The following is a 14,116-nucleotide window of genomic DNA, read 5'->3' on the forward strand; positions in this document are numbered from 1 at the left end:
CTAATTACATTTGATGACTTTTTAAGGAAGTTTTCCTGTCAAGAGTTAGATTGAACTTGGTCGGGAAACAGGTAAACTGGCAACTTTCACATTGTCAGTCTGGAAGTTGCCATTTGTGCAGCTCTTGGTGCAGAATGACTATGAAGTTTTTGTTCCAGTCTAAGCAGATTCCAAATACATAGAACTTCCGGATGCGAGTTAAGATGGTAAGAGCTCTCAAAGGCTCAAATGGATTAGATTAATGAACAGAAATGAGAGATCCTAGAAGAGGAGACTTTGGGACTTTAACATTAAGAGAAAATAAAGCTTTCAAAATTGATAGAATTTCGTGCTGCATGGGATGTTAATTGTTAATAATGATGGAATCATGAATTCTTGTCTCTTAGATATCCACCAATACATGTACAAGAAGATTTGATCCAAATCTTCAACCAGACTATAAAGATTTTTGACGTTGGAGTTTGTTCGAGGGTTGGAGGGTTCATAATGTTTATCTCAGAGTCTGCTTTTATTTATCTGTCGATTAGTTCAGATCCCTTCCTAGCCTTGCACTACGGGACGGCGTCTAATAAGACGTCTAATAAGACGTCTAATAAGACGTCTAACAAGACGTCAATATCTTTCATCAATAAGGACAACCAAAATTGTGTACATCATACAAGATTTTTGTCCATAAAGTTGGAAAATATAAAAGATACTTGTAGAATTATTCTGGAGTATGTATCAGTAACAACTTCATTGTCTTATCACTCCATTACCAATAAAATCCTAGCTTCTCCATTTCCAATACGATGTGTACAAAAGCATCCCCCAAGTAGAAGTGACCATCCCGAGGCATCTTTCAGCCGCCTGGATGTCACAGTCAGAGGGAAAAGCGGACAGCAAATAGTTGACTAACACGGGCTGGAGACTTTACGCGAAAGGGTCGTATTGCGCAAAACCGGAAGATCCACGGGAGGTCTACGCATTCGCGCATTCTAGCTCCGATTCCATTGTTACGTCGTCCCGTTTGAAGAGATGTATAAATCAGTCAGTCCCGCTGCGGTTCTTGGATCTTGGGGATCGCCGCAACCGATCGCAGCATGCCAGCTTCCCGTTCCCGGGCAGAACTTCTTGGATGCTTCTTCCTGGACGACGAAAAGATGGGTCAAGTCGACGATCCGTTGGATCGTGGAATAATTGTAACAATACACAGCAGCAAAGCGGGAGAAACCGTGGATGGGCGCGCGGATGAAGTTAACAGTCATTTTTTCTCCTCTCCTACCCTTCCCTTCCCCTCATTCAGCTTCTCCTCAGTTGCATTGTTTGCACGTTGCATAAAGTCCTCGCCACGCGGATACGCCCGTTTTGCCGACTACTGCATTTGCATTGAACAAGGCAGCGGGCGAGCAACCAAAACGTGAATATTTTAATGCACCGCGTATGCACCAGACCCTAGAACCCCGTACCGTACTCGTTCTAGCGTTGCAACCCGCGTGGAACGTGGAAACCTTGCGCGGAGTTAACATTTTCTTTGGTAATGCCGGGAAGAAATGATGCACACAGATCCGATGCCAAGCAAATCAGTCGTGAGGAGACGATCACGGTGGCGCTCAGTACCCGTGGATACCCCAGCGAAAGGGTCAAAGATTGGCAGGGGGTTAGGGGGGAATTTCGCCAGGATGCTTGCGGCTTCGCTACCCCGCTGTTCAATGAATGGTGAAAGTTTGGTGCCGAGTTTGGCGCAGCAGGTTCTTCGCGTTGGACGACGGGTTCGCTCGGCAAGTGCGCGGCAGTTTGCTGTTTCTGTGCGGTTATGGTATGCAAAATAAATGTTGCTTATGGAAAGCGTTTACATGGAACGCTTCTTTTATTTTGAAGAGTTGTTGAATCGGTGAGAGGGGGAGGGGGGAAGAAGCGAGGAGGAGTGTAGAATAGTTGCTGCAGAGGAAATGGAGGATAGGGTTTTATATCTGTAGGCTATTAAATGTCGATCATTATCATGTACATTTCAACTATTGGAAATTGAAGAATTCGAATATCATGTCTAGTTTACTGTGCATGCATCAACGATACTCATCAGATATGAATTCTTCTTCTTCTTATTTTTCTTCTTCTTGATTTCACGTCGATCATTGAACGGGCTTACTATACTTTTTGTTACCAAGGTTGTTGGATAGTAAGTCCTCACTACAGACGAATGGTCCTGATGGGATTTGAATCACGGTCCTGACGTGTGAAGGCCGACGCCGTTGTCGCTCTACCATCAGGCCAACCGCGTACAAATTTGCAATGTTGTAAATTAAATAATCCAAGCATTCTTCGAGAAATGAGCAAACAAGTACAACCTTTCTTCATAACTTATCTTTCCATTTTCTTATACAAAATACATTATAAACAGAAGCGGAAAGAAAATGTACCTTTACCAAAGTTTTGCCCTGTTGAGAGCGTACCGTCTATTTACAACTCAACCGTCCTCATTGTTTTATATGAAACACCATTGAAGACGGAAACAAAACCTCCTGCCACCATTTTTCTTTTTGCTTTTCTAGCACCATTTGTCGCGCTGCAAATAACGCCCACACAACAACCTTAAGCAACGAAGCAAAGTTGACCAACTTTTTCCCCTTTTGCAGGCCTTACTACAAGCACTTTTTACATTTTCCCTTTTACGTTTGCCTTTTTTCCCAAGTCAGCTTTTCTTCACGTGCAGCGAGGAAACCATTTCCATGCCATCGCTATGGGTTTAGCAGCAACCTTACCGAAATGCTGTGCTTTCTTTATGTGAAAGCCAACCCCGTCAACAGCAGGTGGAAAAACTTTCCTGTTTTTCCAGTCCACACACAAACATACTTCGGGTTTTTTTCGCCTCCGCTGAGACGGTGGACGACACAAAACTTTCGACATAAAACACTTAATACTCTCTTTGCTTATTTTTCGTTCGAAATTACCACGTGCCGTGCGACCTCACGGGCGGACCTGAAAGCTAATTCGTTGGAAACAACCAAACTTAACCGAAAATAGAAAACAACACCACTTAACTGCAAGCGCTCGACGTGTAAATAATGAACAGCATCTTTATGGTCACATGAATGTAAAACTTGGCACTTGAGTAATGTGTGATGTAAACGAAGAGCGAGCAGTAAGCAGAAAGCTTCCGATAGAAGACTCTGTAGAACACGTCACAAAGGAAGATACCGGACAACCGGAAATGTTTGTTTCTTTCACATCTCAGCTGCGTTGCGCACGTCAAAACCAAACAACAGTACAGCACTTATTGGTTAGGAAAACTTTTATAATATATACAGATAAAATTCTCATCACAATCGTCATGCAAAATTGTTTTTCCTCCTGTGTGTATGTGTACGCCTGCACATCAGTATCGCGCTAGTCTCTTCGTACTTCATCTGTCACAACTGTCAAATCTTTACTTTGTTCCTTTCCTTCTTGCTGTCACTACTACACATCTACTACTGTACGGCTTCCTACGCTCTAGATGTTATCCGTTTCCGTTTTCCTTCGTACTACTACTACCTTCGCTTCCGCTGCGTGGATTTGTGTGTTAGTATTCGTTCGATTAATAATGCTTGCGTGTAGGATATGCGCTACAGGGGTTTCCACCTTTGCCTTCGCATCCTTCTTAAATCCAAATTGCGAAGGATGAACAAATGAAATGATTCACTACAGCTAAAGTGTTATACATACTTTTGTTTGTGTGTGTTTCTGTTTTTGTATATATATATCGAGATTTATGTTATGTTTATCGAAAAGTAACGATTTTTCCCCTTTGCATGTATGCATGCACAGGGAACAAAATACCCAATTGGTGGTTCGCCTATACTTACTTTTCTGACCTGTGTGTATGTGTGTTTGTGTGTTGCTGTGTAAAGGTGAATCCTAAATGTCACAGAACAGAAACAAAAACGACGTTGACACAAATACAACACGCACAAAACGCGCACAAAAACGCTATTCTATCGCTGCTTTTTTTTTTGTTTGTTTACGGTATTGTTTTTTTTTTTTTGTCGTACGCATTTATTACGCTGCACCCATTGGTACAATTTAAATTGTGCGGTTTCATTTAAATTTTAAATTTGTTTTATGTTTAAGTTAGTTAAAGTATTTATACTGTTTTTTTCGAGTTGTGTGCTTTCGTTTCGTCTGTTTTGTTTGTTTGTTTTTTTAATTATATTTTTAGTTTTATACATGGACCCTACCAAGTCAAGTCAAAATTAACTCTGTGTGTGTGTTTGTGTGTGTGTTTGCTTGCGTAGGAGTGTGTGTAGCATTTTAATTTCTGAGTATGCTTCTATAAGTTTGTGCTTGTGCCGGAACAAATATAATAGCAATATCAGAAAGAAGAAATAAGAAAAAAAAACAAAAATATATTGTAAAATTATTTACAAATGAAAATAAAAAGAAACAAATTAAAGTGTCAAGAGAGCATGTGAAAATAGAAGGATTTTTTTCACAAAAAATTAAAAATAAGACAAAATTTATAATTCAAGAAAGATGGTAAAAAAAACAAGCTGAAATAATAATTTAAATAATACAATGAATAAACAAAAGACAAAACATATAAAAGCGGTGTCAGTAAGTGTCAACTACTACATACACATACACACACACGTAACCTCGCTCACGCACTCACACACACACAGGCACTAATTCTTCCCTGGTCTGAAGTTACGCAGTGTACACGACGATTGCTGCTGCCCTGGCTAAGTGCATACATGCGCAACACGACATCCCTATATCTCGAACCTACACTCTTACGCTCTACTATTTAACTTCTCTCGGGTTTATCTTGTTTATTCTGCAAATTTTCTGCAAAAAAAAAACTCCTCTTTTCTGCAATGGCACCGGAGCGAAAACGGTAAATCAGTAAAACCAATCCAGAGGGTTAACACTGACATGACAGAGGGATATCAAGAGGGTACAATGCGGGGAAGTGCTAGATCGGTTCACTCTAGCTTGATTTATGCTCCGTTTCATCTTGTTCACTCGTTCACGTCTTTCCAATTTATTAACAAATAAGCGTCTAAATTATGCTGCTCATTTCAAATCAAGAGCACCCCGAACTATTTGTTGCTTGCTGAATGATATGACATATCCGGCAGAGGCGTGGTGATCTCCTAGTCTGGTATAAAACAAGAAAAAAACAACATCCTACCGATACGTAGATGCAGCGGGCTCTAACGCGTACAAAACGATTAATAGAGATTACATAGGATAATAATAATAATTTAGTGGAAAGAAAACAGCTTCGCACTACTGTTGGTGCCGGCAAGAAACGTCATGAATTGCACCTGATTCTCTAAAATCAAATCAGATTGAACTGTTGCTGGGATAGCAATAGTGGGTGTGGTTGGTGAATGGGGCGGCAGGAGGGGATAGATTTATTCGCGAGGGGGGGGAGGGGGCTCTCAAGAGGATTGAGGGCACAATACTATTGGCGGTATGCCATCTCTTGCTATTTCATCTATTTCAAACGATCCTGTTCTGCGCCGCAATCGCAAGGTTTCGACAACACGACACATCTGATCGCAAAGATCTGGCGCAATAATCGCGGATCCGTATCCTACCCGGCTGCGACACATTAGATGCCACATCCTCTGCATCCGCCTAATAGCACGAGCCAGCCTGCTGCTGATACCGACGCAGCCGCCTATTCCAATCATCCTTCCACTCGATGATGATAGTTTTTGGGCCGAGCAGCAAATTTTCCCCATTGCTTTTCGCGTCCATGCCGAGAATCAGGTAGGACCTGTGGGGGAAAGAAGATATGCGCGATACTTGGATGCTTCTGTGGTGCCTGGGATATGCAGAAAAGAAAACCGAAGGAAGAACAGTTTCCACTTACTTATTAATCTTGATGTTGGGACAGCGGCAGTCAAGATTCTTGGATGGTACCAGTAGGGCAATGCTAGACTTGCGCTGGCTTGCCAGTAGCAGTGGTCCGTTCGATTTGAACACCGACTGTACCTGGAGATTGAAGCGCACCTCGTCACGGGGCGAATGTTTGCCTCCGGGGGTCGTACGGCCTGTCACCTTCGCCATGATTGCTGTATTGTTTTTAAATAAAATGATTGAAAGAGAGAGTGAGAGAAATTGATCCCTTGGAGTGTTACCAGTAGTGTACTAATGGAAGCTGTAAACAATCAATTACCATAATCGCGCTTGCAGAATTTGTTCAGGTTAAGCCGCTTCGTGTCGTATTTGCATTTGCCACAGTCTAAAACAGAAATAGAGGATGATAAGCTTTCTTTTTTCAGAAGTTTACAACGTCTTACTTAATAACCACATCTGTGATTTTTACAAACAACCAGGCGCACCCATTGAAATTATGCCACTTTTTCCTTTTTTTTTTATTAAATTAGTAGAAAAAAGTTAAAAAACTATTTAGAACAAAAAAGGAAAGTTTTTCTCATTGTACTTCAAATGCAAAATTTTCTAAATTACCAAAAATCAAATTAAAACAAACATGGACAAAATAATTGAATTCTATGAAAATTAGGAAAAATTCATGTAAAACACACAACGCACTAGTAAAAATAATAAATATCACATTAGAATATTTAAAAGCATGATAAAATATTATAAAAATATAAAAATAACATAAAGCTTACGAAAATCAAGCGAAAAAGACCAAAGTACCCTGAAAGAACAGTCAACGAGGACAAAAAAATTACTTTTTTTTAATTGTCCATCTCGTGACGCTTACATTGTTTATTTTTTATTGCTACATCACATCAGTAACATGTTTATAAAGCTAGATTCTGCACAATCTAAACCACGGACCATGGAATAAACCAACAAACCACGAACACAGCTATAAAAGGAGGAAGCCAATCGGGCACAGAGGTATGAAAAACATAGAATAACATTTTTGTTTTTAATCTCCGCGCAGTTTGATATTTATATGCAAATGTGCCTCACAACCTGTGGGACACTCCTCCCTTTTGTTTTTGAGAAGCAAAAATCCAGTATGTATGAAAGTTTTTTCTCTTCCTGATATTTTGTTCTACTCGGCCATCCGCTTTATTTTCATTGAATCGAAAAATTATCGCAATCGTCAGTGAAACGAATCGGAAAACAAAAACAATACGCTTTGCAGACTCTAGGGGAGAAAGGCGAGGAAAAAGTGATGAGAACTAACGCACGAACATGCTCCAATGATGTGGTTAGTAATTGCTCGATAGTGCGTTGGGAGGGTTTTCGACACTTGAAGGATAGTTTAGTTGACAAATAAAGTCATATTATTGCTTGTCTAGCAAAACGAGGTGCTAGTGGCATGTAGTAGCTTGTGTACACTTACTTTCTTTGGTGCTTTCGCTTGCATCTGGATCGTACTGATAGGATTCCGGTGCCGTATTCTGAGCCTGATGGTTAATGTTAATGACGCGTGGAATTTCTGCAATTTGGAAAAAAATGTTTAGAGATTACAATGTACATTTTTCTTCTTTAATCTTAACAATTAACTTTGCATTTTTTTAAATCATTTTCTAACAAATGCTGCACAAGCGCGAGAGCCTTCTCTACCACTCGGGGACTGCTGCAAAGAAGCCATGAAGCCAAAGAGAGCCAGGAACTCCGAATGGAAACAGTTTGCGTGTGTTCGTTTTGCACACACATTCACACTGCTTCAGTTTTAATTAACTGTCTCATTCGAGTGTACGATTCCCATGTTTTGCCGCTGACGTTTTGACGATGTTCCCTGAGAAGGTGGACAAGAAGGCAGACAAGTCTTGCACAGAAAGGCTTGGGCCTGCCTGCATTCGGTTGGGATGTTCGGCCTGTCTAGGTTTTTCGGTTTACGTACTTATGCACGGTGCGATATGCGAGCGGCTCTGCTGGTAGCCGCGGGCACATCGGTTGCAGTTCAGTCCCGTTACGCCTTCCTTGCAGGTGCACTGGCCCGTCGTGTGGTTGCAGCTCTTGCCGGACGACCCGATCGGATGGCAGTCGCACGCTGGAACGAGACAAAATGGGAAAGGAAATGAGGCGAACGTCGAACAAGGAAAAATAAATCAAACGAAACTAGAGTAATAGTGTGTAGTGGAATGATTTATGGAGCCCGTGGTACGTACGGTGTTTCCGACTGCAGCGATGTCTGTTGGGGAGACGGTGAGATGCGAAGCAGAGGTCGTGGGAGAGGGGGGAGGGAGAGACACGAGCGAGAGATCTATCGATTGTTAGTGTCCTCGGGTATCTTGGTGAAGCAAGGCCACACGCGGGAACTGTTATCTTCTGCCTGTATCAGCTTCCCAATCCCATTCGCTTGGTTTGGCTCACTCCGACGAGGGCCTAAACGATTTTTTTTTGGAGCACAACGCTCGTACGGGAGATCCGCTGCCACCGCTTCGATTCATTTTGTAGCAATACCGTTTTACCGTTATTAAATTGATTTGAACCTGGCGGAACGAGCAACCACGTTTGGGAGCACGTACTGAAAGAGAGACAAGCTGGGGGGAGGGGGCGACAAACGCTAATGATGATTGACTCCTGCAAATGCGAGCGTATGCGTTTCCGCCCAAGCTTCACGACGCGATGAAGACGGTACACAGTAGGCTAATTAGTCCTGTCTGTCTGCATCTAGAACGCTTGCAGCAGAGCTGGCCTTGAGAAACAACTGGCTCGTTGTCTGGAGCGGTGTTGAGGTTCTTTAGGTTGCCCTTGGCAGTGATCTTTAATCAAAAGCGATTCTACGGGTGCACCACAATGACTAGACATTGATTGAAGATAGCAAACTATCCAAATGCTAGAATCCTTGTACTTCGAGAGGAGGTAGGAACCTCAGAAATTCTGAAGCTCAAGAGTTCTCGGCCGAGAGCGATTCGTTTTGTTTATTCATGCTGCCAGCTTCCACCCAGTGGAACAACTCCAACGAACAAACAACAGCTCTTATTCACACCAAAAAAAAAAAACCCCACACCGCAGACTGTGAGAGGACGCTTGGCTACGGGATCCGTATGCCAGCGTATAAATCTTGTCGCGTGTGTCGGTACCGCGGCAGCGGCCATTCACTTTCAATGCACTTCGGTACGTCTCTATTATTTACCTTAATTAAAACAAACCATTACGTTCATCACGCATACCCTTCAGCAAAACGGACAGAAGTCGTACAGAAGCTGTCGGGATACTGACATGAATGAGCCAAAAAGGTAAATGCTCCTAAACGGCGCACTTTTTTTTTTTTTTTTTTGGTCACACACAAACCATTTCAAAATAGTAAAGCAACATCCACATGCATATCATTCAGCGCACGCACAGTAACCGTAGAATAGAGTGAGTGAGTGGGCAGTATTGAGACGCTCCAAGAAATCCGTCTTCGGCGCTAAGCGGACGGTTGTTACATGTAGCATCGGGCCTGCAAATCGCCCGGGTGTTGAAGGACAATATCGCCACGTGGGGTAACACATCTGTGCGGATCAAAATTAAGCAACGAGAGATCTCCCGTTTGAAGTTTCAAAGCAGGTTAGCAGCGCGGTCGGTAGTGGGGCGAAGGCGAAAACTTGGCAAAGTCACTCAAGTCATTCGGAGCTCAGATCGTTACCGCACCGTGCTGCTCCAGCAAAAGTGCTTGGTAATGTTAGTTTCAATTGAATTATTTATTGAAATCAAACCGGATAGCTTTAATCCAGGGGTCGGCAGACTTTGTGGCGTGGGTGATACAGCACTATCTCAAGTTCAAGCATCTTCATCAGCATGAGTGAGGTAATTCTGAAGAAACTTAAGTTCTCCAAATTATGTTGAGAATTTGCAAGACATCCAGAATGTTGGAGATATATGAAGAGCACAATCTGCTAAAACTATTCGTTTTATACAAGTTGGCAAACACTAATCCCGCTCGTAATGCACCAAGACGTAGGTATGTTGTGTGGCGATGACAAATGGTTACCTCGTGCTGAGCGATAATGATCCACGTCGCTACTATAACAACGTGCACTTATGCCAACGTGACTAATGACGGCAGCGCGGGTGTTTCAAGACTCTTGAGCGAATGAATGATTCGGAAGCTGGATTTGATGCCCTATTGATGGTTGGTTCTGATCTTGTAACGAGTCCATAATGAATTTACCGCACAAACATTGTATAACCTAACCTTCTTGCAGCGGCGCAGACAATATCCTAGCTGAGATCACCGTTTTCTTCGTGTGGGTAATATAGAAACACGCGATACTTACGCTTGCAGGTTTTCTTGTGTGTGATCGGTTTGGTTGGATCCTTGTAGAAGCCCTCGCGGCAGTAATGGCAGTGGCGCCCGGCCGTATCATGCCGGCAGTCCGTACATACACCACCCGATACACGTCCCGACATCTTGTACAGCTCGAGATTGAAGCGACACTTCCTGGCATGGCCGTTACACTGACAGGCTGAAATAGACAGACGCAGAGAAAGAGAGAGAGAACATGAATATAGCCACCAAAGAAGCTGTTGTTCCAAAAACGATTCTATTTGTCAGAGGAGCAACATTCCCAAGAGTGTATTTTTTTCATGTGTAGGGTTGACCGTTCTTCGTACTTTAGGGTTTTGGAATTGCCTGCAAATTGGGTCGCATATTTTAAAAATCAAAAAGACAGGCCCCCATTTCGACACCCTGAAGTGGAGTCCTCGGAGCGGTCCTCAGAGTAGGGTCTACCGGAGCAGAGGAATAGAGTGAAAAAAAAACACAGGACGTAATTGATAATTCATTGCTCCCCAGGGAACAAAGGGAGTGAGACGAGCATGGCTGAGGCAGCGATTGCAGGAAAGGGCGCCGACATGGACGCATGCAGGCAGACACCCTTTTAAGGCGATTACGCCGCAAGAGTTGGGGGAAGGATGCGGGAAGCAAAAAAGGAAGACATCAGCAATTTGTCGCTTCAATGAGAAAGTGCATTTGCACATATACACACACACACACACACAGGCACGCAGCTACACAAAGACACCTATTCTGAATGGGTCTTCTTCCCAGGCTCGTACGATCGATGTTCGGACGATCAATCGAGCAATGGACGACGTGTGTGCCGCGGACGTATATGGAAACCTGCTCCTGCGTGATGCCATGTCGTCCACCAACAAGGCAATGCGGCCCGAAACGGCATGATAAACGGCAAGATACGTACCGTGTGATAGGCTGCACTTTTCAAACCGAGAACCCCGTGCCGTGGAATCCGTCTGCCCAGTTCCGCAAGAGCCGCGTATAAGGCAAGTCAATCTCTTGGATCGCGCGAAGCGAAGCAATTGCCGCGGGACTGCCGGCTGGCTTGCACAAACACACCAACCACGCTATGCAACGATGAGAGCCCCCACCTCCCTCCCTCCCTTCCTCCCTCCCTCTAGAATGGATTTCCTTAGCGAACGCGTAGTTTGGCAAATGTAATTCGGTTTTTGGAGATCTGTTTCACTGTGCCCAAGTTCGATGAGCACAATGGAACAATAAAAGTAGCCGCGCGACACGGGAGTCATGTTCTGTTTTGTGATCGTGTTCGGGAGGGTGCCGGAGGGGGGGAGGGTCCGGTAAGGGACAAACGATAGCTGCCGTTCGTGACAGTTCTTTTGAGCCGTGCTGTTTCGAAGGTTACGAGGCTCAAAACAGCAGAAAAGACATAAAATTGTGTCCAGCAGGGACTGGCGTCGGAGACACGATTTCTGTGCTCCGGTATTGATTGTCAACAAATTTGCTACACCACTATAGTGCGCAGGGAGGGGAGAGCAGGTCTCATGGCTGATGATAAAAGTTTCTTGGTGTGGGAATAAGATAGAAGAAGTACAACCCAACAAAGACTACGTTTTATCTTCCACACCTAGCCTTTTTTTTTTTCTTGGCAGATTTCAATTTAAAGCATGTAAAGCTTAAAGGGGTAGCTGGGATTAGTTGTCACAGTCCAAACGAACGAGGGAGCACCCTCGATTAGCTTCGGTACGGTACAGTTTACTAATTCTGTTTACTAATATCTAACCTGACTCGATGGGCTTGGCGAACTCTAAAACGTGAGCTTCACACCATTACCTTCCACGTATAAAACGAGAGCCCCCGTGTTCACCGAGACTGCAAGCAAGAGGACAAAACAACCGAAGAAGGACGCAACGAACTGGTTCCACACACTCCAAACTCTCCAACCTGCAAGGGACACCCAAAACGGTTGAATGTCGACACGTCTTCTCAGCGTTGGAGGTTGGTGTATCGTTCTGGGATGCCTGCCAGAAGAAGTGAGACGCAGTCGAACGGCTTTCCTTTTCACTCGCAAGTTCTCGCACTCGTATCAACCCCCGTTTCGCACATTCCTGCGTGGAAAGGTGTCGTGTGGTGCAGGTGCCCCAATGCCCAGAAAAGGCAGTCAAATTAATATCAATAATCATTTGCCACGAAACGTTTACGTATCGCCGTTTGCAGCATTCGCCGGTGAGTGACGTATTGGCGTTGATCGATCGATCGATTGGGCTCGCATTGCTACGCAACCGGTACGCTGGTAAACCTCATGACAATTCGTCTTCAGAAGCTATCACCGCACATTCGTGTGTGTGCGCATATACGATGAACGCCTCTTTTTGTCGATCGGTTACGCAAAACGTGCCTGTTTTTAATGGAAGGATACGGAAAAGGGCAGCTAGTGAAGGTTAGCTTTTGCGGGAATTGTGTCACTGCCGAAAAGATCCCGTGTTTCCGCGTCAGTTGTTCGATCAGTTCTGCCGTGCATCGAAATTCTCAATGCTGTACCGTGTTGGACGGATGATCAACATCGTATGGTAGTCGTCGCTGTGAGCCAAAAAGGTCAACCAGCCAACGGACAGCAGATGATCAAGATGGCCGACTGACGATAAAACGTAAGGTTCAATGTGATGCAACGTGAATGCTTTGTTATATTGCGTTCTTTAGCATGTGAAGTCGGGGCGGTTCGGTAGTAGAGGCGTAAGCATTGCTGGTCTTCACAAGGTAGGGCCGAAGTTCAAATCTCATCTCGGATCTTCATTAAGTCTTGTATGCACATTCGATGTCCATCAATCAGCGATGACCAAGTGGACCTTAGTAGGCCAATAAGCGGAAGTAGAAGAAGCATCTGAAGTGTTTTAGATTTGGATATAAAAAAATACTTTTTCAATTCAGTTCCAAAATTCAACTGTCTCCACCATAAAGTCAGCCTCTGTCTGCCATAAAACAGACGAGCTCTCTCCGCAAAACTAAACGATACAAAAATCTTCATAATTGGCAAACGGGAGGACATTGCCCTCTTCTCGCGAAGTTTCGCGATATCATCTTCTTCGAAAACTTTCAAATTCATCATAAAACGACAAGAAATGCTAATTTTAATGCGCTACCGGTTTGCCCCATTTCAGCAGCGGCTGTGGCATAACAACATTTTATAGCTAAGCGGCTCGGCGAAGCCACACGGGACGGACACAAGAAGGAAATCCTGCTTTACTGTGGGCAAATACATCGAATCGTGCAAAGAGACGCTTACAAAATCTCTAGGACTAGGCGATTTTGACTGCGAACTTCAGGAATTGTTTAATATCTGAATTATTCGAAGGGTTTCGTACAGAGTGATCTTGGTACCGGCGGGTCAGAAGCGTCACGCGGCACCAAACACACGTCCATTTACAGCAGCGCTACCTTAGCCATCCCCAAATCGGGTCTTTTTCCATTTCCATCAAATCGGTTGCAGCCAAATATGGCACTAAATCAACACACGGAACATGTGTTGCTTCTGTCCCGCAACGGTGTAATACAGGTCAGTGTGGTGCATCACTACCCCGCTACCTATTGTGCCCTATACTCACCCCCCCCCCCCCCCCCCCCTGATCACTAGCGTGTGCGACCGTGAGATAGGCTTCCATCATTAGTGCTACTGCTAACTTTTGACGTATAATAATTATGTCAAAAGCCCCATTAAGCCAACACGAACAGCGCCATCTAGGAAGTCTTTAGACAGGATATCGGAAGGCGCTGTGAGCATGGGAAATAAAGCTCGAAGAAAACACACATGGTTTTCCTTTTTTTTTATGCTTCTCCGAAAGCGGTCGACAACGGAGAAGCAACAAAGAAAGGTACAATAAATCAATTAATTAGTGCCTACTAACGCCTCTGACCTGTCGCGATGGAGCACCGGCGAAGGTTGAGTGGTAAACGGAATTAATTGAAATTTAAACG

The 14,116-nt window shown here is 44.0% G+C and overlaps 1 protein-coding gene across 1 annotated transcript in view; it reads right to left on the reverse strand.

Moving 5' to 3' along the window:
* The window catches only part of LOC126556159 (netrin-B-like), a 147,713-nt gene that overhangs the window by 89,217 nt on the left and 44,380 nt on the right, over positions 1 to 14,116 (reverse strand). Inside the window, exons 2-7 of the mRNA XM_050211385.1 lie at positions 10,167 to 10,355; positions 7,802 to 7,951; positions 7,298 to 7,393; positions 6,149 to 6,214; positions 5,843 to 6,044; positions 5,590 to 5,746 (exon numbers count right to left, since the gene is read on the reverse strand). Coding sequence (XP_050067342.1) covers positions 5,605 to 5,746; positions 5,843 to 6,044; positions 6,149 to 6,214; positions 7,298 to 7,393; positions 7,802 to 7,951; positions 10,167 to 10,355 — 845 coding nt within the window. The 3' untranslated portion in view covers positions 5,590 to 5,604. The remainder of the gene's footprint in view (positions 1 to 5,589; positions 5,747 to 5,842; positions 6,045 to 6,148; positions 6,215 to 7,297; positions 7,394 to 7,801; positions 7,952 to 10,166; positions 10,356 to 14,116) is intronic.

This window comes from Anopheles maculipalpis, chromosome X, assembly GCF_943734695.1.
Source record: "Anopheles maculipalpis chromosome X, idAnoMacuDA_375_x, whole genome shotgun sequence".
Lineage (NCBI taxonomy): Eukaryota > Metazoa > Arthropoda > Insecta > Diptera > Culicidae > Anopheles > Anopheles maculipalpis.